The sequence below is a fragment of the Petromyzon marinus genome, chromosome 40, assembly GCF_048934315.1.
Source record: "Petromyzon marinus isolate PM22_M1 ecotype Great Lakes invasive population chromosome 40, UKy_Petmar_22M1.pri1.0, whole genome shotgun sequence".
Classification (NCBI taxonomy): domain Eukaryota; kingdom Metazoa; phylum Chordata; class Hyperoartia; order Petromyzontiformes; family Petromyzontidae; genus Petromyzon; species Petromyzon marinus.
In genome coordinates this window covers 1,690,084-1,713,394 of record NC_133706.1, presented here as the reverse complement: position 1 = coordinate 1,713,394, position 23,311 = coordinate 1,690,084, and the positions used below count along the sequence as shown (strand labels likewise).

At 47.2% G+C, this 23,311-nt stretch overlaps 1 protein-coding gene across 3 annotated transcripts in view; it reads left to right on the top strand.

Moving 5' to 3' along the window:
• LOC116950706 (endoplasmic reticulum aminopeptidase 1-like) overlaps positions 1–23,311 on the top strand; it is a 41,273-nt gene that overhangs the window by 8,147 nt on the left and 9,815 nt on the right. For 2 of the 3 annotated variants that reach the window (XM_032968685.2, XM_032968684.2), the window contains exons 5-18: positions 1,869–2,003; positions 3,355–3,475; positions 4,392–4,546; positions 5,955–6,068; positions 7,890–8,024; positions 9,416–9,547; positions 13,061–13,233; positions 14,741–14,820; positions 15,707–15,890; positions 17,484–17,634; positions 20,079–20,263; positions 21,853–22,020; positions 22,482–22,625; positions 23,110–23,191. In XM_032968685.2, the coding sequence (XP_032824576.1) occupies positions 1,869–2,003; positions 3,355–3,475; positions 4,392–4,546; positions 5,955–6,068; positions 7,890–8,024; positions 9,416–9,547; positions 13,061–13,233; positions 14,741–14,820; positions 15,707–15,890; positions 17,484–17,634; positions 20,079–20,263; positions 21,853–22,020; positions 22,482–22,625; positions 23,110–23,191 (1,959 nt within the window). The remainder of the gene's footprint in view (positions 1–1,868; positions 2,004–3,354; positions 3,476–4,391; positions 4,547–5,954; positions 6,069–7,889; positions 8,025–9,415; positions 9,548–13,060; positions 13,234–14,740; positions 14,821–15,706; positions 15,891–17,483; positions 17,635–20,078; positions 20,264–21,852; positions 22,021–22,481; positions 22,626–23,109; positions 23,192–23,311) is intronic. The other variant, XM_032968686.2, reaches the window with a different exon arrangement.

Sequence of the window (23,311 nt, the reverse complement as noted above, 5' to 3'; positions counted from 1 at the left end):
GACTACGTTAATCCAGAAACCAGTGGGTGAGGCTGACTACGTTACTCCAGGAGCCAGTGGGTGAGGCAGACTACGTTAATCCAGGAACCAATGGGTGAGGCTGACTACGTTACTCCAGGAGCCAGTGGGTGAGACTGACTATGTTACTCCAGGAGCCAGTGGGTGAGGCTGACTACGTTACTCCAGGAGCCAGTGGGTGAGGCTGACTACTTTAATCCAGGAGCCAGTGGGTGAGGCTAACTACCTTACTCCAGGAACCAGTGGGTGAGGCTGACTACGTTAATCCAGGAGCCAGTGGGTGAGGCTGACTACGTTAATTCAGGAGCTGGTAGGTGAGGCTGACTACGTTAATCCAGGAGCCAGTGGGTGAGGCTGACTACGTTAATCCAGGAGCCTGTGGGTGAGGCTGACTACGTTACTCCAGGAGCCTGTGTGTGAGGCTGACAACGTTAATTCAGGAGCTGGTAGGTGAGGCTGACTACGTTAATCCAGGAGCCAGTGGGTGAGGCTGACTATGTTAATCCAGGAGCCTGTGGGTGAGGCTGACTACGTTACTCCAGGAGCCAGTGGGTGAGGCTGACTACGTTAATTCAGGAGCCAGTGGGTGAGGCTGACTACATTAATCTGAGCACCTCGCATGCTGTTCTGCGTGGGTGCGCCTGTGCACAGCAATGTGGGAAGCGGTAGTGTCGTGGGTAACGTGCTGTGCTGTGAACTTGGTGACACGAGAATGATTCCCGGTCACGGCCAACAACGGTGATGGATATATGTGAACCGGTCCTGTATCTCCCCGAGGTCGACTCGGCCCGAAATGAATAGCTGGTGCGATGTATAAATATCAGCACTGGAGAGACAAAAGCAGCAGGGCATGGTGTTGATCACCCACCCCCTTGTGTGCTGCACCGGCCTTAACAAGTGTTCCTTAACAGCACTTACTCCAACATTTTGTTAAAGGCTATTTGGGGGATCTTTTTCTTTGTGCACTGGTGTGGTGCTGGCCTTACCCCGCTGCATTCTGCGCACACGCTTGGGCTTAATTTCTTGCTGAATATATTCTGGGTCGCTCGTGGACTGTATTAGGTGGCAGGTGACTAGTGGTAGCCATAGCCAGAGGGATACTGGATGCGGTGTGCCGAGTGCAGATATATATTCTGGGTCGCTGACCCAGACAGGCCGGGGTGAAATGAAGCTCTGGTGCTCACTGATGTATGTATGTTGAAGTTCTTTCGCACCGTAAGTAAACAACCGTGGTAATCGGAGGTGCAGGGGAAGGACAACAAACAAAACATAAAAAGCAATTCTAACAAAATAAGTTTCAATTTTTATTTAAAAGTGCGTAACTTCAGTGGCTTCCGAATATTGGAAGGGAGAGGGTTCCAAACGGCCACAAAAGTACATCCGAAAGCGCGTGTTGCGGTGGCTATCTTTGTCCGATGGTTAGCCAAAAGCCAATGCGAGGATGGCCGGAGAGTTTGTGTGTAATGGTTCTTGCCCCAACCAAGCACAAGCCGGCCGGACGGATGTGAAGGCTTGTGTTTGAGGTGCCGCATTTGCGAAATGTTAACTAGCTCACCTGGTATACAGGAGATTATGGGTTCAATCCCGAACCTGATGCCTGTATATTTACAGTTTGCATATTCTCCTCGTGGCCGTGTGGATTTTTCTCCAGATCCTCTGGTTTTTCCATACACATTGAGAATCAACGTGCGTTCAGAGTATTTGGCTGCTATCAATTTCCACGGGATGATAAGCTACTTCGTTGAACTATCATTTGTGGCCAGGTCGCTTCTGAAAAAGAGCTACACAGCTCAGTGGGCCTTAGCTGGTAATATAAAACGTTAACAGTTTTAGTTTGTTCGCGAGTGCAGAACGAGACGGTGACGCGCAAGGACGGGCTGCTCGAGGACACGTTCAAGGGCAGTGTGGTCATGAGCACCTACCTCGTTGCCTTCATCGTCAGTGACTTCAAGAGCATCTCCAACAAAACGAAGCACGGAACCAACGTACGTAGCGCCGTGCACATCAGCTCCCATGATGCCCGACCGCCTACCTCTCTCGTTTGAATGCACTCCCGTTGGGAGTGTTTATTGTGATGTGGAGTTGGTCATACGTCCCGGAATAAGATGGAGCTTGGCCGATCGCTAACACCGGTTTCAGGCTCTGCGTTCGAGAAGTGGCTGTCGTTTTCTGCACCTCCGTGCGAAAAAATACACACGTTACAAATTCTACAGTGTATTGAGATGCAATGTGCACGAGGAGTGCAATGTTAAGTAAAATAATAAATACGGTTGAGTTGTTGTTTTTGTCAATGTGAGTTGCATTGAGATGAGATGGTAGCAGCCCTGGACCATGAGGGATGGTGACAGCAATTAGGAAGCCATCATCCAGCATGGATTAACAAAGGGCTGAATATGTACACAATGTATGCATTGTTAGAGTATTTAAAATTAGGCTTTTCATTGAGCCCTTACCATTGTGTGGAAAATGAAAAACTTTCCAGTGTGTGACTGTGGTCATCCAAAACATACCATACAACATATAACGACGTAATGCCCGATCCACAAATACGTACGAGACATCAGAGCGATGATACACTACGCTACTCCTGACGCAGTTATTTGGCTTGACCACCTGAATGCGAAATTGTAGTTATTGCTCTGCATCTACATCAGCAGCCGTACAAAAGAAGAAGAAGATTGTGTGAAAAAAACGAATCAACGCAAGGTATAATTTCGTATATATTTCACGCCGCGAGATGTGAGTCGCGCGCACTGAGCCATGACGGATGGGAACTGGTTTGGCTGCGTAACACACCTCCGTGCCAGCATCTAGCATCTCTCCTGCAAAAAAAAATTGCTTCACCGGACTGTACTTCGCCAATACCCAGTGAAAGCACGTAGCCAACGATAGTGATGGTCCATAATAGAGGTGTTTTGAGGTTAGATCGCGTAAATATATAAATGTGTCGTTAAATCCGCAACTAATAAGGGTTGTTATGTAAACAGAACATTCCAATTCGTCACTAGTACAGCATGCCGGTGTGTTGGACAGCCAAGCCATAACATTTACAACCTGAGTACGACGTTTGGCCAGTAATATTACAACTAGCTTCGTCAGGCGACAGCCAGATTTGGCTCTCCAACACACCGACTCTCCAACACCGGTGTGCTGTACTAGTGACGAATTGGCATGTTCTGTTTACGTGACAACCCTTACTAATTGGCTGTGTCGGGTACTGGCGGGTTTAACGACATATATTTACGCGATCTTACCCAAAAAAACCTCTGGATGATATTGGTCGCGAAAGCCTACGTGTTAGGTAGTGATGGCAATGACAGCGCAATTTGTCCACAGGTGTCCATCTACACATCCCCTGGCAAGGAGCAGCAGGGAAGTTTTGCGCTGGAAAATGCCATCAAGTTCTTGGATTTCTACGAGGAATTGTTCAACATCTCCTATCCACTGCCCAAGCAAGGTGCTTCCACTTTTGCGACTTGAACTTTCCTCATCCACACCACACAATTCCTTTTGATGATCATGCCTCAGATTAGCACGGTTCCACCTCCGATTTAGCACGATTGGCTTACGCACGTTGCGAAAGAATTAAACCTGCATACATATTTTAATTCAGGGCACACAGTGAAGATGCTCGTTGGAGACAAGGGTTCATCACTCGCGTTCAGATGCGCTTCTGTGGTCGTCTGGAACGCTCTTCATTCCGATATTAGAAAGCCACCTGGAGCTATGCACTTTTAAATCTAGATTGAAAACTCATTCCTTTTTAACTGCTTTTTGTGTTTAGTTGTCCTTCCCCCACACCTCCGATTGGCACCGTTGGCTACGTATGGTGCGAAAGAAGTTCATACATATACATACAAGGGTTGGTTTATCACGTAGATTTGTGAAACTCTCAAACACGCTAGATTGAGGTAAACAAGAGATGGCCGTGGAGCAAATGTATTTTTTCAACTTGTGTGTCCAGACATTTGAATATTAGCACCTCCTTTGCATGGGGTTTTTCAGATCTTGTGATTCATCAAATGCAGAATCCTCCTGAAAATATTCTTGAGACTCAATGAGGCTTTCCTGGATGAACAAATAAAAGGCATTATTGTTTATTCTATCCGAACTTGTTCTTCTCAATCTCACTTAATATTTACCTCTGAGTGCATCTCATTAAACATTTGTATTGCTGATACAGGTCTGAAATGCAGTAGAAATGCGTGATTTACGTGCCATTCACAAATGTGATCATTCTCTTCTGTTTTTAAATCCCATCATTTTGTGATCCCACGTCCCTCTGTCCCCTCCAACTGTGCCCCCTTTTGCTTGTGTTCCTATGCCCTTGCTTCCCCCTGTCCCCACGACTCCTTGGCCCCCCCCCCCCCCAGACCTCGTGGCAATCCCAGATTTTGCGGCCGGGGCCATGGAGAACTGGGGACTCGTCACGTACCGCGAGACGGCGTTGCTGTTAGGCCCCAAGGCCTCGGGCGTGCGGGACACTCTCTGGGTCGCACAGGTCATCGCGCACGAGCTCGCTCACCAGGTGAGCTTGTGACCGGCGCGTGCACCGCCGCTGTCCGCACCCGCCATCTCGCGCCCTCGTGGGATTGTGTAACGTGCCCACCGCCTGTGTGGCGACTCTCAGAGCTGTTTTCGTCATCCTCGTCTGTACTGCCATGGTCGTGCACCGACGTGTTCTCAGGGGCCCTTGAACAATTCACTTCCTCGCACCATTCAGCGGAAGAACGTATTCTACTTTGTCTCGTTTATGCTGTCGCATGTTTTCTGTCTTGTTTGCCAAGTCCGGGATGTGTTTGCCTGTCCCTTGGTGTATAGCCTTACATTATCAACCTCGTGGATCATTTTGCTATCGGCTCGACTCGAGCTGCGACTGATAATATGCTGTGTGTAAGATGGCTTGTGGTGTGTATTTTGACAGATGCGATTTCTGCTGTGGTGTTTTAAGTTTTGCGTAACTTAAGGGGTGCAAGCAGATATGTTGTTGGAAAATTAATAGCATGACCACCACCATCATTAAAGTTATTTTTATATGGAGGCTTTCACAACCAATATTATGATTCATATATGGGACCTTTTTGCCAGTGTCAAAGTACGAATAATAATCATCGGTGTTACCCTTTCTGGAAATAAAACAGGTGTTAAGATGTTCAAACACCAATTATATACCTTTTGCAAGGTATTAAGTGCGCATTAATCACACACGGTACTTGTGGTGAACTGATTTTGTGTTTTATTGCCAGAAAGGGTAAAGCCTATTGTTTCATCATCTTGATACTGCCAACAGGTCCCATTGATATAACTGCTCACCCTCAGCTATAAATGCTCTGATAGTGGCATTGTCTTTGTACTGTTCGACTTTTGGCGTTCTCTGGTCTGACACTGGTGAGACTAGGCCCTAAAGAAGGCTGTCTCTGGTGTAGGCCAGTCAGTTTCAAAGACCATGCCATCTTTTATCACAGCATTTTTTGTTTGCATGTCCACCACAAGTACTGTGTGTGGTTAATGCATCCTTGGTGCCTTGCAAAAGGTTTATATTTGGTGTTTGGGCATCTTAAGACCTCCTGTTTTGTTGGCAGACAGGGTAAAACCTATTCTTATTATGATTCATAATTAAGTTATTTTGGTTTGCATGTATATTGAACTTCTTTCACGCTGTACAATTGTCATTGTGCATGCCAACATTCCTCCTCTGGTTTGGCTGAAAAACCAAATAATTTGGCAGCCATGACATGGCAATTTGATTTCATTGGCCCTGTCGGTTGGCGGAGGGTTCCAGTTAAAAACTAAAATGCTTACACGATCTAATCCAGACTTATTATGAATCGCAATTAAAGTGGTGTTTATGATCACAATTATTAATCAGCGTCCACGGTGGTTGGTTGCTGACACATGGCGCGTATTTCTCTCTCATTGCTCGGGCGTCTGCACAGTGGTTCGGGAACCTGGTGACCATGAACTGGTGGAACGACCTTTGGCTCAACGAGGGCTTTGCCACCTTCATGGAGTTCGTAGCGACCGGCTCTCTGAAGCCTGACTGGCTAATGGTACGCACCGCACACCACGCCTCTCCCCTCTCCCCCCACCACGCCACACGCGAGCTCCACAAGCTCGGAACACAACAAACGCCACGCCACCACTTATTGGCGTACACTCGTTTTGGGCGTGCGCTGCCCTTTGCTGGCAGACCTTACTTGGCAGTGAATTAAAGCGAAATTAACCCCCACGAGCCTGCTGTGTGTGCAGACCCACCCCTATTCAGCAGAGGATTGACAAAAGGAGCTTAAATGTACAGACTGCAAAGGTTGTTGCATTGTCTTTGAAACTGATTGACCTCCACCAACTGCTCAACCCGAGAGATTAACGCTTTAATACTTACGATGAAACAATGGAACACGAAGTGTTATGATATTCAAACACCAAATAGATAGCTTTTGCAAGGCAACGAGTCTGCATTAGCCATACATACTTGTGGCAAAGCATGCAAACAAACATGCATTTAAACTGATTTGGTGTTTTGGTGCTACAAAGGGTAACGCCTATTCTTATTGTTCCATAATTTTGATACTGGCAAAAAAGTTCCAGAGACTGCTCAACCCGAGCTATAAATGCGCTCGCTGATCCTTGCATTGTCTTTCTACTGTTCGCCTGTTGGCGTCCTCTGGTCTGACACTTAAGGCCAATCAATTTAAAAGACAATGCATCAATTATCAGAGCATGTTTGTTTGCATGTTTTGTCACAAGTATGTGTGTTAATGCAGACTTGATGCCTTGCAATGGATATCGATTTGGTTTTTGAACATTTTATCACCTCCTGTGTTAATGGCAGAAAGGGTAAAGCCAATTATTTTTTCAATAATTTTTATATTGGAAAAAAAGTCCGATAGATATATATATAGGTTGTTGTGTGTCTGGTAGTATGTGTGTGTGTGATGTCTTTGTACTGTAGTGGTTAGTGCACTGCCCTACGAACCCGGCGACCCGACTTCGTTTGCCGCTCATGGCCAATGTCCATGACGTATATGTCTGTACCCGTGATCTCTGCGAGGTCGATTCTGCCTTTCATGAGTACCTGGTGTGGTGTGTAAATATTGGCACTGGGGAGACGAAGGCTGTGGTCCGGGCCACCCCACTCCCTCGTGTACCATGCCGGCCTTCATAGGTGCTCGCAAACAGCACTTACCCCAACAGTCTGTTAAGGCTACACGGGGATCTTTGTATTTGGTGCTGCATCCCCGTGCCAGAACGGGGGCTCATGCTCCCCCCGCGGGGACCTCTTTGTGTGCGAGTGTCCACCGGGGGTGGGGGGGGGGGGTGGTGTCTGTGTGCGTGTGGGCTGTAATTTTACTGTGGTGGTGGTGGTGTTGGTGTGCAGCAGTTGTGCGTAGTGGCGTCCAGTGCTCCCCGAGCTGCATTGGCTTCCGTTTGCCGAATGAATACATGACAAGGTCGCACTCATTACACACAAAGTGCTTGCCACAAATTAACCACCATACTTTGCTGATCTCGTCAAGAAGCATACACCATCACGCGAACTCCGGTCACAACGGCTTTTGGCTAGCCATCGAACAAAGACCGTCTGGAATGCTCTTCCTTCCGACATTAGGAAGCCACTGGAGCTATGCACTTTTAATTTTGATTAAAAATGTCTTCAGAACAGCTTTTTGTGTTTCGTTTTTTGTCCTTCCCCGGCACCTACGATTAGCACAGTTGGCTACGTACGGTGCTAAAGAAGTTCAAAATACATACAACATGCATCCGCTGGATGTGCTCAGTGCCTGTTCTTTACGGTGCATTCCATGTACACGTTCGAGCATGCGGCACCGAGTATAACCGCAGCTGTCCTCCTCTGTGCCCTGCGCTTGCAGATGGACGTCTTCCTCACGGAGGTTGTGATGGAAGCTCTGACCCAGGACTCGCTTCCTTCCTCGCACGCCATCTCATCCGCGGCCGTCGGCACCATGCAGATCGGAGAGATGTTTGACTCCGTCTCCTACAACAAGGTGCCATGCCCCCTACCGCATTCGTACCGTTCTCGCCCTAATCCCGTCCCTTAAAAAAACTCAACTATTTTTTATTTTACCAGGTAAGGCCCACTGAGCTTTATAGCTCTCTTTGAGAAGCGGCTGCCAATTTCGGTGAATCCGAGTGCTGAATTAAGCATTGCCTCAGCCAATCGGTGACGTCCATTTATGAGCGTTTAGACCTCGACTGGCTTTGTTTACATTACATTTTCTGTTTTGGCAGTGAAAACAGCTCGCTTGCAGATTCAGTGATTTCAACATGTAATTCCTATATTCTTTTAACCGTTATTTTGGTTCACAGTAGTTTTCGAGGAACGGTAATTTACGTGGATACAGTTCTGTTCTACCAACATAATTGTAACATTCACGTATCATTTGTATGAATCGTAAGTAATTGATACCCACACTCGCATATCTTGAGTTTAAATAATCAATTTTAATTGATTGATCGATGTATCGTTGCTTGTCATGTGCTTTGTGCCACAGCTGGTGGATAGATCGGGGTGTGAGGCTCACGATCGGTGTCGTGAGAGCAGAATAAACCTCGACTCATTCGTCAATAACACTGACTTGAAAAAAAAAGATGACGTTTCAGGAAATGGTCCTTGTTCATTGAACATTAGAGCAGTGTGGAGTGGTAGGGAGGGGAGACACCAGGAGGGAGAGAGTCGGTGCTGCCTCCAAGAGATCTAAACAGTTATTCAAGATTGAAGCGTGCAAATTGATTCTTCATTTTTAAAGGGAAGATAACAAGTTTTGACTTAACTTTCGTGACTGCAGACATTTGTATTGTTTGGTGCTTTCGGTAAAGTCACGTAAATAGAAAAAAATAAAAAAATAAAGTGAATACAAATTAAGCGATCGTCCTTCCTCCTGCAGGGCGATCGCTTGTGTTGTGATCGAAACGTCGTGGTTTTTGTTTTATATTTATCATTTTTATTATTATTTTTCTATCAACGTGACTTTACCGAAAGAACCAAAGAATATGATAATAAACTGTTCAATGCAAATAAGACACATCCATGTGTTTATGATTTTCATTATTTACATCATTTTGCTTAGATTATTACAAAGAGTAATACAAAGTACTGATAATCCAAACTCTTGAACTGCCTGCATCTGAACCGCACGCAATCCGACTTGGTTTGCATTCTTTTGCTTTCTGCTGTACAACATGCAGCTGAAGGCACGCCTGCTTTCCCATCCTCGCGACGCTCGTGAGCGTCGAGTCGAATCTCAGCGTCCCTCCACGTGGGGGACCACCTTCCGGTTGTGGCGCCGTGCACACCCGCGCGGTAGTCGCGAACCATCGTCTGATGAGCGTTCCTCCGGACCCACGCCACTTGCGCCCCCACCCCGCGCGTGTGCAGGGGGCGAGCGTGCTGAACATGCTGCGCACGTTTCTGACGCCCGCCGTCTTCGTCGACGGCATACGGGACTACCTGCTCGTGCACAGCTACGGCAACGCGCACACTGACGACCTCTGGGAGTCCTTGACGCAGGTTAGGCGCAAGGGGTTGGCGGCGTGACGACGCCGTGAGCTTGTGCGGCAACGCTCGCAGCCGAACGCCAACTATGCACGCCTGCAGCACAGCAAAGCCACCGCACAGTGCAATTACAGCGCAATAGACAAGGATCCCCCGTATAGCCTTAACAGACTCTTGGGGCAAGTGATCTTAGTGAGTAGCACCTTTGAAGGCCGGCACAGCACACATTTGTGGGTAGCCCAGACCACGCCCAACTGCCTTTGCCTTCCCAGTGGTGATGTTTATTTGCCGTACCAGGTACTTATTTAAGGCCAAGTTGACCTAGGAGAGATCCACGAGTTCAGATATATACGTTGTGGATGTTGACCATGAGCCGTAAACTTCGTAGTGGTGGTGTGTGCCCGTGGTCTGGCGCTCTTGCCAGGGGAGAGTCGGTGAATCCATTCTAGATTTAAAGCTTTTGTGACTGCAAGGATCCATACTCTTTGGTTCTATTTGGTAAAGTCACGTAGGTAAAAAATAAAACAACAAAAATCACGACGTTTCGGCCAGGCAGATTTGTGGAACTTCCTGACATGCTGGGGCGGTTGCCGGTGGGCCCCTGAGTTGGCAGTACAGTAGGTGGGGTTGTGAGTGTCTCTGTGTCCATTGGAGTGTTTCGATATAAGGCTTTCGTGACTGCAAGGATTCATCTTCTTTGGTTCTTTCGGTAAAGTCACGTAGAATGAGAATAAAATAATAAATTGATAAAATAAAATAACACAATAATATTCTCACGACGTTTCGGCCACAACACAAGCGGCCTTCATCAGGTGAAGGGACGAGACTGTCTGGAGGACAGCGCTGGAGTGAAAAAGCCACGCTCAGATCACGACCTTTAAGCTGTGTGAGAAGAAACAAAGCGCCTTGACAAAGGAATTAGCATATAATTTAGCATTGAAATGGCTGAGTGATTAGCTTGTGACTGGTCACAGAAATGGCTATGTTAAAGTTAAAGCATACACATCCGCAAAGGCACCCCTTGACAAAGGAATTAGTATAGAATTTAGCATTGAAATAGCTAAGTTAAAGTATACACATCCGCAGAGGCACCCCTTGACAAAGGAATTAGCATAGAATTTAGGATTGAAATAGCTGAGTGATTAGCTTGTAACTGGTCACAGAAATAGCTATGTTAAAGTCAGAGTATATACATTCACCGAGGCACCTAGTACAAATCAAACAGGAAAATTTAGCATTGAAACAACTAGGCGAATTTAGCATTGAAATAACTGAGTGATTAGCTTATTACTGGTCACAGAAATGGCTATGTTGAAGTCAAGGCCTACACATCTGAGCTATTCACAGTAACTGGGTATGCAATACAATATATAATGAATACTATATAGTGAACCAATAAAAAAACTAAAATATAAATTACCTCAATGTTATCAATAAACTCTATATTCTCCAATCAGCTAAGCTACCAACAATAAGTCGTTATATATCACAATGCTATATGGCGAAAAAATGGGTGGATTCTTACCCTCAACTTTAGCAACACAGATAGCTACGGGTCCCGTTCAGACGGACGAGTTCATCCATGGTCGGAAGAGGAGGGGGAGAGAGACAGCTGTGAGGCGCTGTTATACTCCATGTTGTAAACCACACCATTAACCGTGGTGTGAGAGGTATTAAGAGTCAATGCCAGCGAAAGAGCTGCGGTCCAAAGGTCATCGTAAAATACAATTAATTAAGAACGGAAATGGTTTAAAACATCTTTCCACTGGTTACTGGCTTAGTACTGGCTTAGTAACCATTGGAAATATGTTTTAAACCATTTCCGTTCTAAATTAATTGTATTTTACGATGACCTTCAGACCGCAGCTCTTTTGCTGGCATTGACTCTTAATACCTCTCACACCACGGTTAATGGTATGGTTTACAACATGGAGTATAACAGCGCCTCGCAGCTGTCTCTCTCCCCCTCCTCTGTTCCGACCATGGATGAACTCGTCCGTCTGAACGGGGCCCGTAGCTAAAGTTGAGGGTAAGAATCCACCCATTTTTTCGCCATATAGCATTGTGATATATAACGACTTATTGTTGGTAACTTAGCTGATTGGAGAATATAGAGTTTATTGATAACATTCAGGTAATTTATATTTTAGTTTTTTTATTGGTTCACTATATGCTATTCATTATATATTGTATTGTATACCCAGTTACTGTGAATAGCTCAGATGTGTAGGCCTTGACTTCAACATAGCCATTTCTGTGACCAGTCACAAGCTAATCACTCAGTTATTTCAATGCTAAATTCGCCTAGTTATTTCAATGCTAAATTCTCCAGTTTGATTTGTACTAGGTGCCTCGGTGAATGTATATGCTCTGACTTTAACATAGCTATTTCTGTGACCAGTTACAAGCTAATCACTCAGCTATTTCAATCCTAAATTCTATGCTAATTCCTTTGTCAAGGGGTGCCTCTGCAGATGTGTATACTTTAACTTAGCTATTTCAATGCTAAATTCTATGCTAATTCCTTTGTCAAGGGGTGCCTTTGCGGATGTGTATGCTTTAACATAGCCATTTCTGTGACCAGTCACAAGCTAATCACTCAGCCATTTCAATGCTAAATTATATGCTAATTCCTTTGTCAAGGCGCTTTGTTTCTTCTCACACAGCTTAAAGGTCGTGATCTGAGCGTGGCTTTTTCACTCCAGCGCTGTCCTCCAGACAGTCTCGTCCCTTCACCTGATGAAGGCCGCTTGTGTTGTGGCCGAAACGTCGTGAGAATATTATTGTGTTATTTTATTTTATCAATTTATTATTTTATTCTCATTCTACATGACTTTACCGAAAGAACCAAAGAATATTGGAGTGTTGTTATCCCTCTCCTGTTTGTGAGTTTTCTCTGCTGGGTGCTCTGCAATTCTACCCACAGGCTAAACACTCTTTAAAAAACAAACATTTCCAAACATCCCTATGTATGTTGAACATACATAGCTAACCGTGCTGATCTGAGGTGAAAATTCTTCCTAGGAAAGAGTTTGTTACTCAGCACGGTTTTTGCTCGATTGGTAAATTACTTTATTATTCTTATCGTTTCTCCTGCAGCAGTGTTGGCAGGAGTCTTGCTAAGAAACAGGATTTTTTTAAGGCTCACTTAAGTCTGTCATGGCCTGTGGGGGCACATGATTCACTTTAGCATCCACTCGGGGCTAACAGTCATCCCCATCAGCTGATAAAACTTGCATGAAACATTCTGAGAATATCACAATTAGTTGACGTAAGTGAACAACACGAAACCTTTTTTCCCGTGACGAAAGAAATGCTCGTAATGTTGGAACACAGTCCCACGTTGTGCCTTTCCTGTTTGATAATTGTTGTACAGTGATCTCTTGTCTTTCGTAGGACAATGTTAAATCGGGAATCGTGGGTTCTAATGGTGTCCCGCACCTTCGTGAAAGAGGGCGATATTGGCACGTAAAATAAATATCGACTGTTTGATGAGTGCGCACGCCTGTATCCGCCGTGCGAGTGCAGAGCGCACAGCAGCATTTGGGGCACTCCGTCAATGTGACAGAGGTGATGGGGACCTGGGTGAGGCAACGCGGCTTCCCACTGCTCACGCTCACCGCCGTCGACAAGGAATTAAAGATCACCTACAAGCAAGAGCCGTTTCCCATCGAGCCTGCAGAAACATCTATCACACCAAGGTAAAAATATACAGCATGTGGCAGCGGTATGTATCTTACGATTTGCCTGTTTAGTCTATTTATTTGTGTTTCTCCCTTTTGGTGGGACTTTGTAGGATGGATGTTGAGATGTATAAGGGCACGGCATGACAAATAATGTCTTAATTGGTCTCTAATAATGTAGGCACTGATAAGGGGTTGACCGGTGTATGATTGCAGTTGCGTCAAAACAGGAGATAAGATACTCCAGGTGTTTGAGGCCTTAACAGATGACGCTGGAGTAGAGGAGGTAGAGGAATTTGGTGTTCTGGGCCTGGTCAGAGTAGCTCCACTCCTTGAGGTTTGCTTTGCAGCAGCCAACGACACCTGGTGGATCGAGGCAATTCGGGCATCGCCAGATTGGCCTGCCAATGAAGTGGCCTCGTTTTATATTTCACACCCGAGCCTGCTGTAAAAGAACAATTAGGAACTTTATCAGGGTCTCCGCTCCTAATGAAGGACAGAGAAGCTTGCGTTTTTACTCTGTCTGAAACATGTAGAGCAACTTTTACCATCTTTTCTCACTTCTGGCCGGCGTTTCCCACTGCAGAGGAATCTTACAATGCTACTTTCATCATGTTTTCTTCGCCACATTTTAAAGTGTTTTTCCCAACTATAAGCACCTCCAATTAGCGCGGTTGGCTACGTACGGTACAAAATAAGTTTCAACGTACATCTCAAACGATGCTTGTTTGTGATTGTCAGGTTCTGCTTCGCATGCTGTAATTCGACACCCGTGCAAGTAACCACGTGTAGAGTGTGTGTTTGTTATTGTCATGCAGTTGCAACAGCTGTTGGGGAAACCGTGGCACAGTGGTTCTTGCACTAGGCTATGATTCTAGTTGATTGTTTAATTCCAAGCCATGACCAACATCAGTAGTAGTCAGTGGTATCTGGCGATATCCTGAGGCCCTGTTTAGTCGACTCAATCTTAAATAAGAACCTGATCTTGTCTGAACATCAACTCTAGGGGGACAAAGGCAGCCGGGTATGGTTCTTGCCACACCGCGCCCTCTTGTGCAGTCGCAGCCTTAGCTGCTTCTTTGTGTGCTGTATGTTGGACAACTTTCGCACGGTACATCCCCCAACTGTGCCCCCTGCATGGGAGAGCTTTGTTGCTCTGTAAAGTTGTCACGAATAAGATCAAATTACTCGGAAAGCATTGCATCTCGGGCAGCTGTGCGAGGTTGAGCCTGGATAACGCTCGGATGGGCTATCACTGTTCAAGAACGGGCATCATGGGCTGCTGCGGGGCTACGTTGTCATCAGAGCACAGTGCAGAAAAATTAATGGTTGTGCTGTACCATGCTTCCAATATATATACTTCACGCCTTCACCAACCCGTACTAACCAGGACAGTAAACTACGGTTAAATAACACCCATGACCCACACGGTGTGGGGGAAACCCTGATCTCGTAGTGGATTGACCAAGAGGGCCCTAAGTGTGCAATGTTGTCATGCATTTGTTACGCTTGTCTGTTTGAACAGCAGCCTGTGGCAAATCCCACTCACCTTCATCACCAGCGACAACTCAACCTCGCAAAGCAAGCTCATCACGGATAAACAAGGTTCTGTTTGCTCTGTCAGCGCCACTCACTTTATGTTGGTTTATGCGAGAGGGCTGTGAACGACGCGTTCATTATTCTGTTGAGGCCATTTGATGTGACCAGCCACGCCACATGTGGGTGCGAAAACCGATATCATCCTGAAGCCTTGCCTCATCTTCCCCAAGCTTGCCTTAGTGAGTGGCATGCCCTTTTGTGCTTTCGCCCATAGTTCAGCATGACGCTTGTGTTACTCAGGAAAGTCCTCGCCGAGTCTCAAGACTTTTTCAGGAGGGTCCTGCCTAAGTTTTCACAGTAGGGAAGGGGCGATGTTGCTTTGTGTAAAATCCCGATTGAGTAATTCGAATTTTGGATGAATTTTAACCAATGCCAGCTACATTGTGTGTTTTTTTTGTTTTAGTTGTGCAGTAAACCTTACATAGAACTTTCAACAAATGTTACATGGAATACGCTCAACCGGATCAGACATTGGAAGCCAAGCAGGTAGGGGCCTGGATAGTGCTTTGGTGGATGACCACATGCCCAGGCAGGATAGGGCTACGGGGATACGTGGTGGCCGGGAGAGGGCAGTACAGCAACATTCATTGCTGTACTTCTCAACTCCTGCCTCTCTCTCTCCCCGTCTTCACAACCCAAACTGACAAGAGTGGTCAAGTATGGTCAGCTATCCCCCATTTAACCCGCATTACGGGGGAGAGGAGACCCTCATCCAGCAATGTTTTTTTACAAAGGATCGTACATGTACAAAGGTTTATAAATGTGGAATGGCTTCCTGTCTACCACCTAAATATGTCCCCTTCGATTCATACTTTTTGTTGAATCCCTTATGCTCTGTCTCTCGCACACACCACATTTGTGCACCTATATTGCCGCCCCCCCCCCCCAACAGGAGATATAGCGGTGACGAAGTCGACAGAGTGGATAAAGGCCAACACGAACATGACGGGCTTCTACGTGGTGGACTACGGGAAGGACGGCTGGGCCACCTTCGCCAATAAACTGACAACCTCGAAGAGCTTCCTTTCCCCCGCAGACCGTGCCAACCTCCTGAATGATGTCTTCTACCTCCTCAAGTGAGGCTCTCACCGTGACTTTGATTTTTTTGTGCGGAGCGGTGGTGCATTGGTTGGCACACTGCGCTTAGAACCCGACGGCCCGAGTTTGATTCGTGCTTACGGCCAACATTGGTGACGGATATCTGAACTGGGCCCAGGCCTCCCCTAGGTCCCCTCAGCTTGATACGAGTACCTGGTATGGTGTAAGCATTGTGGAGATAATTGCAGCCCTGGTGTGGTGCTGGTCATCCACCCCCTCGTGTGCCGTGCCGGCCTTCATAGGTGCTCGCAAAACACCACTTTACTCATCAGTCTGTTAAAGGCGATACGGGAGCTCTTAACTTTGGTAGTGGTGTTGATATCCTGGGACTATGGTGGGGTAATGACGCTGGGCCCTGACAGCTATAAACTACCTGTGAAATTCATCATCGTCAGTGCCCCCTCTGTCCGGTGTGAAATGGCTTCACAAGATGTTTAAATACTGGTTTTCCAGTAAAAAAATATTTCTTGCTGAAATGTGCTTCGAGACACTGCTTGAATTCCCCATGCAAAGTGGTACCCATTTTATGGACACCGGAGCGATGATGGATTTGGTCAATCCTCAACCAGGATTGAACTCGCAACCGTTTGTTGTGTGAGCCCTGTGCTCTTGCACTGAGCCACCTGGCCGGTTTGTCAATACATATGACAGAGGGATCGTTCAACATTGGTAACATTTATCATGGGTGAACACTACCTTATAGCTCAATACAAAGCATACGACTGAAATCTCAAGTTTAACATAAGTATATTGTGATGATTATGTTTGCCGAAAGTTATTGTACAATGTTAGATTTATACACTCTTGCTGTTTTTTATACACATGTTTGCTTTAGTGTTTTACCAAGGTGTCTCCCTTGTAAAAACACCGGGCTACCACCTTGTTGTAAATGGTGTCAATCTTCTGCCAGCCACTGCCAATTGAGGGCCTCTCCCCTACGTTCTTGCGGGTTGCGGAGCCTATTAAACTGTACTTCACCACGCCGGTCAGTGCGGATTGATGGAGGCAAGGAGCATCGATGTAGCACGGAATTAATGAACCTACAATTGTTTCTTGCTGCAGTGCCTTCTGCTCACGCCGTATCCTTGCATTAGCCAACTTCAGCTATCTTATACACTGCGGTTTCCCCTTCCTAAGCAAATATCCAGGCTGAATCCTGCTTAGCTTCCAGGATCTGATGAGATCGGGAGCACCCAGGTGATTTGGTTCTCGGTTATAAAGTATACGACCGAATCGATGAAAATATGAGCGTATAAAACTGTAAATAATAAAGCCTGATGTTCACTTTTAAAATTGCTAAGCGGTTAATAAAGCTCCATCGACAAGCACCAACTTTTTAAAGTTACTTTTTCTGACAAAAGGAGGTAGGTGGTGAAAGAGCATCTATTTAAGTGTCAATAAAGATTCATAAATAGATTTTTATTTTTGTTAGGCCACTTAAAGATCATTATATCGGCTGCTAAAACTTAAGTGTTCATGTTTGCTCATGTTGCAATATCTCTAAAGGGGAAATGACGCGCGTTCCTGCCCCTCTCTCGTTGGAGCTTTGTTCTTTGTCCCCCGCGTTTCAGCGTTGGCAGAGTAGATGTCGAAGATGCTATGCCGCTGCTGTCCTTCCTCCCCAACGAAACGAGCGTCACTCCGTGGAAGGTGGCGCTGATGCACCTGGACCGAGTGCTGCTCATCCTCTCCCCCTACGCCCATGACGTCCAGCTGCTGCAGGTTTGGAGCCGGCCGCACCCAGGCTGCTGGGTTCCACTGGGATCTGACTGCGTTTACACCTCCGCTAGCCCGTGTGTCACAAGTGTATGTGGGCACCAGTTGTCCACGTTGCCTTGGACCAGGCAGGTGTGTGGCTATGTGGGGGGGGGGGGGCGCTGCGGCATGTCGATCTGGCATTGTCACGGTTTGTGTGCCACCCCGGCTACGTGTAACTGCGCGGCTGCCCAATAGGCAGCCGGTCCACATGGTTGAGGACTATCCCTTACGATGAAAAGAAAGTGGAATTAGAAAGCTGTCTGAACTTAATGAAGTAGCGATCGAGTGGCCCGGGGTGACTTTGGATATGGGCCTGTGATAGCCAATGTAAGTAGAAGCAGCTGGGATCTCCTGAGAGGGGAGCAGGAGGACTCGCGAGGTCAGAGCTACTGAGCCACCGGGATTTTCTGCCCGGATCTGTGCAGTGATGGGTCCCCCTTTGACGCAGGGCACAACCAAAAAGACAGACGCGTCTCATCTTGTCGGTCAGAGGTCAGAGCGCTGAGCTTGCACTGCTGTGAATCTTGCCTTTGAGTCCAGGATTCAGTCTGCTAGTATAGTGAGGTGGTGGTGTCTTCCCAGTCGCCGTTGAGTGTCTCATAAAAACATTTGTCACATTAAATGTGAGTTTCGTTGTTTAATGAGTCAAAATGCCAGCTTTGAGTATTATAATATCGGTTTGACTGTCTCTCGGCCAACATTTTCTTTCAGTGGTAGAGCCCTTGAGATCAACTACTGTGTGGACCAGAGATAATTTAAATGGATCTCAGAAGTAGCTCATCATATTCAACCTTCCCTATAATTCCCATACCTTGACCCTCCTTGTGCAATTGCACTGGCTCCCTATGTACTACCGTTGCCTATTCAAATTCCTCACACTGGTCTACAAATGCCTTCATGGCCTGGCCCCACCATATCATGCCACTCTTGTATCTTTCTATGTCGCCTGCGTGCCCTCTTCTTTCTCATTCTCTGCTCTCTCTACTCCTCCTCCTTTCGCCCAATCCACGCTTTCGCTCTTTTTCTCTTGCCCCCCTTCACTGGCATAAACTTCCCCTCCACATTAAGCGGTCACCTTCGCTCACTAGTTTTCGCTCCGCCCTCAAAACTCACTTATTGTTCGCCCAGTTCACCCCGCGACCCCTCCACCGTTGCTGTTCCCTCTTCATATTCCTATCATATGGCTAGCACTCATTAACCCATTCATTCAATCCATTCATCATCATTTGCTGCCATCAATTTAACGTTCGCCAAATTCACGCACCACAGATCAGCCCCATTGCTTCCTATCATCTATTTCATTCACCTCGTCTCTGCCATTACATTAATATGTACCATTGTTAATTCTGTGTAAAGTGCCTTGAATAAGGCGCTATATAAATTCCTTTAGGATGATGTAGTCGAACGTGGAGAGTGTCGCGCTGCTCTGCGACCCTTCCCAAGGGGATTCTTTGTCCCGTGACACCGACGGGACAATGAGAATGACAAGCTCCTAACCAGACCATTTCCCTCTGCAGACTCCTCCTCTCTAGCGTTGACACTTTTTGTCGTGCGTCTGTATGCATATTGAACTTCTTTTGCACCATATGTAGCCAACCGTGCTAATCGGAGGTGTCTCTGAGTGAGACATTTGTTTGCGTAACGCTGTGTGGAAGCTACCTAATATGTCACTCCACACGAAGCTTCGGGCCTTCTCAGCCAGTCATTCCCTCCCTTCTCTATTCTTTCCAAACGTGGACCCCTCTAATGGAACATCTGCGCGCCGGTTAGAAGCATTCGGACTGGCCTGCCTACGTTCCATCCTGGGTTTAACCAGGCTGGATTGTGTGAGGAGCTCACAAATCCTGGAGAGATCTGGACACATTCCCATTGGGGAGCTCCTCCCAAAGGCAAGGCTGTATTGGCTAGATCATGTAGCCTGCATGCCCAACCACCACATGCCTATCCAGCATCTGTTTGGCGAGCTCGAGGTGGCTAAACGGTTTGAAAAGAGATGGACTGATGCAGTTTAGGAGGATGTGGAGCTGAATGGACTTGCCAAACACTGGTACCAGCAGTATCAAGATCGATCTCTAGGAGGCTAGTGAAGGACGCTATTGGACAGTTGGAGGCAGTCGCCCTCCAACAACAACGGAGGGCAAAGAAGAAACGCTCACAACAACGAGCGGAGCGCCGGGCAGCTAAAATGTAGCAAGTTGTCAAAGTATGGGGCACAGCTGGTGCATCTGCCAATCATCTCTGTCAGTCGATTAGTGGCACCTGGGTCTGTCCCGTAACCTGTCGGCGATCCTTTAACACTTCACATGGCCTCAAAGTGTATCTGGCCCGGCATAAGCGCCGTGGTGATGTCACCACCACTCAGTCGTGAATGGCGGCGGCTGCTGCTGCTGTTGTTGTGCGTGAGACAGAAGCACATCGTGAAGCTGGGAGAGGAGCTGCTGCCGCGGCTGCCCTGGAACAAGTCTAGCGAGGAGGTCACGGTGCCCCAGCGCTCTCTGGACGCCTTGCTCGTGTCGGTGCTGTGCGCGTATCGCTCCGAAAAGTGCCTCAACAGGGCAAACGTTGCGTACTTGCAGTGGAGTGCCTCGGAGAGGTGAGGACCCCTCCGGGTTCTCTTCCCGTTCGCCAAAAACCTCGTCTTTTTACTCGCTTTCTTTTCACTTACTCCGTCTGTTGTCGTTGTTGTATCCACAAATCTTATAACTCAGTTTTAACCCACTACTCAATGTGGTATCGACTGCAAACTTGGTATACTTATGTCATACTGATGACAATACTATAGTCTATCATAAAAAATAAAAAATATATTTTTTTTTACATTATTTTTTACATGTTATGTTTCGGCTTGGGTCTAATTGTCCACGGTCAACTGACGTTGGCTGTGATTGGCCACGGTCCCCTTACGTTATGGCAAGCTTCGGGGCCACTTCCTGGAGTCGTGGAGTTCTGCCATTACTAGTACGGTACATTTGATAAAAGCGTGTTAAATTTTGATTTAAAGCTTTCGTGACTGCAGGGATTCATATTCTTGGTTCTTTCGGTAAAGTCACGTAGAAGGGACACAATAAAATTATAAAACAATAAAATTCTCACGACGTTTCGACTGCAACATAAGCAATCCTCATCAGGTGTGAAAACCACAGCAAGAACATTTGAAAAAAGTGGCGTTTTTTTTCCATTACATAAAATCCGTAATCTGGTTCCGTCTGTAAAAGATGTGATTTCGGACATACAGTACCCTGGCGTCTACAAACTAAGTTGCCTCTGTGGCAGTAGTTACATTGGAGAAACCAAACGACATGTCTTGGACCGCATTCGTGAACACAAAGCAGACCTGAAACACGGTAGGACCAACACCTCGGCCGTGGCAGATCACTGTTATAATTCAGTAGGCTCACATGACATTGACTTCTCCAAGACAGAGGTTCTTTGCAAGCCATCTGGCTACCGTGAGAGATTCGTTCATGAGGCTATCCACATATACAAACACAGAGACAATTTCAACCGAGAAGATGGATTCTGGCTTGGTAATCATTGTAAGAATTTGATAAACCATTTCGGGTCTTAATTGATTGGTCACGTTTACGGTGGCTTTCAGACCGCATCCATTATTTTTCGTCTCCCTCCTCTTTTCCGAACATAGATGGACTCGTCCATCTGAATAACTGTCAAGTCGCTCTCCATGGTGCTGACGTTAAAAAAACGCCACTTTCTTCAAATGTTCTTGCTGTGGTTTTCACACCTGATGATGACTGCTTTTTTTTAAATATTACTTATTTTCACGCAAATAAGAGGGGGACGACCTTTCTCAAGTCCTGTGCGATACATGGGTAGTATTATAGGTGAGGACTGGCTTTAAGGGCATTTTTTGGAGGATCACAGATGACCCTACTGGTCAACTGGTGGCAGCCAGCAACAAGAGGCCTAGAAGCGACATGCGCAGCAATGAGTAGAGCGTCGGGCGGCTAAAACATTGCAAGTTGGCGTACAGTGCTTATCTTGTATCCGCCTGTCAGCCCTGTGTATATGCCTCGAGCCGTTTGGGTCAGTTACTTGAATCCTTGGCTACTCCCAGTGCAAGCATAGCGCACCTAGCCTGGCACATTTTGGTGACATCGTCTCAGCTTGGTAACGGATAGTTTTTCCGCTGACGTTGACGGGAGTGCCGCTGTGTGCATGCAGCCTGTCGGCGGACCTGATGAGCACGGTGCTGCGGGTGGCGGTGCGTGACGGAGACCGGCCCACGTGGGACAGCGTGCAGGAGCACTACCACAGAGCCAAGTCCAGCACAGAGCAAGCCAAGTACCTGGAAGCACTGGCGAGCACCAGCGACGAGGACCAGCAGTGGAGGTGGCATAGCCACGACCATGGACAGACAAATATTGCACAACCACAACAGTCACCAAAATAAAAATTCCACAACCACAGACAGATTTACCTCCCATGGCAAGATGTGTCTCGCCTGGTATGCAGGAGATCGTGGGTTCGATCATGATTCTGACGCCTGTATATTTGGAGTCTCCCCATGATTGCGTGGATTTTTCTCTGGGTCCTCCGGAAACATGCATTTAGAGTATTTAGCTGCTATACATTTCCACATGAAAAGCCACTTTGAGCTTCCATTTGTGGCCAGGTTACTTCTGAAAAAGAACCATGCAGCTCAGTGGGCCTTACCTGGTAAAATAAAAAAAAATGTTTTTAGTTTTAGTTCGGATGTATAGACTTTCAGGGGACGTGCTGTTTGCGAGCAGCTACCAAGGCTGGTATGGCCAGTACAAAGAGTTGTGGCGGATTGTTCTGCGCTTCTACAGTCTGCTGGAGAATGCGATGGCCGGCGTTGAGGTCAGGAGCCAGGAGCTTCCGCGCATTGTGGGCGTGATGGCGCGCACCTCCTGGACCGGGCGACTAATCACCTGGGACTTCCTGAGGAAGAGATGGAGCCTGCTCGTGGAGAAGTACGACACCGTGATCCCCGATTCCACTATCACCACCTCTACCGCCGCCGCCACTATTGCCACCACAACCATCGGTGGCGTTGCCTTTCCCACCGTAGCCTTGATGGCCACCGCTGGGGGTCGGCCACCGCTGGGGGTCACCCCTCTTGACCACCAGCAGCACGATTGTTGTCGCTCGCTTTAGCCACCACCGTGGCCACTGCAGTTTATGAGCACCACCACCACCACCACTACCACCACCACCACCAGAACCGCACGTGGGAGTAAACCAGAGCAGAAGTGACTCGCGGAGAGAATCTTGGTAGCTCGGGGCGGTGTGGTCACATGATGTCGACGTTCTCCTCCCAACTGCAGCAATGAGAGACTTGCGTCACGTCTTCATTTCTTGCGGTTGGCGGTGTCTGCTGTGCAATTTACGGCGCGTAGTATTTTTATTTGATATTCGCCGCGGTAATAACCAGGGCGGGTCTGCTGGCTTGCACAGGTTTTCCTTGGGCTCCTTCGCGCTCTCTAACATGGTGATGTCGGTGACCTCGGGATTCTCCAGCACGTACCACCTCGACCAGGTGGGCGCTCTGCACGGAGACGCGACTGGGATGCCGCGCGACAATGCAGCGGTTGAGACGCAAACATTTACCGTCGCCACCAAGCGAGCCTTGTTACCGGTCCCCTCGGTTTGAGCGCAT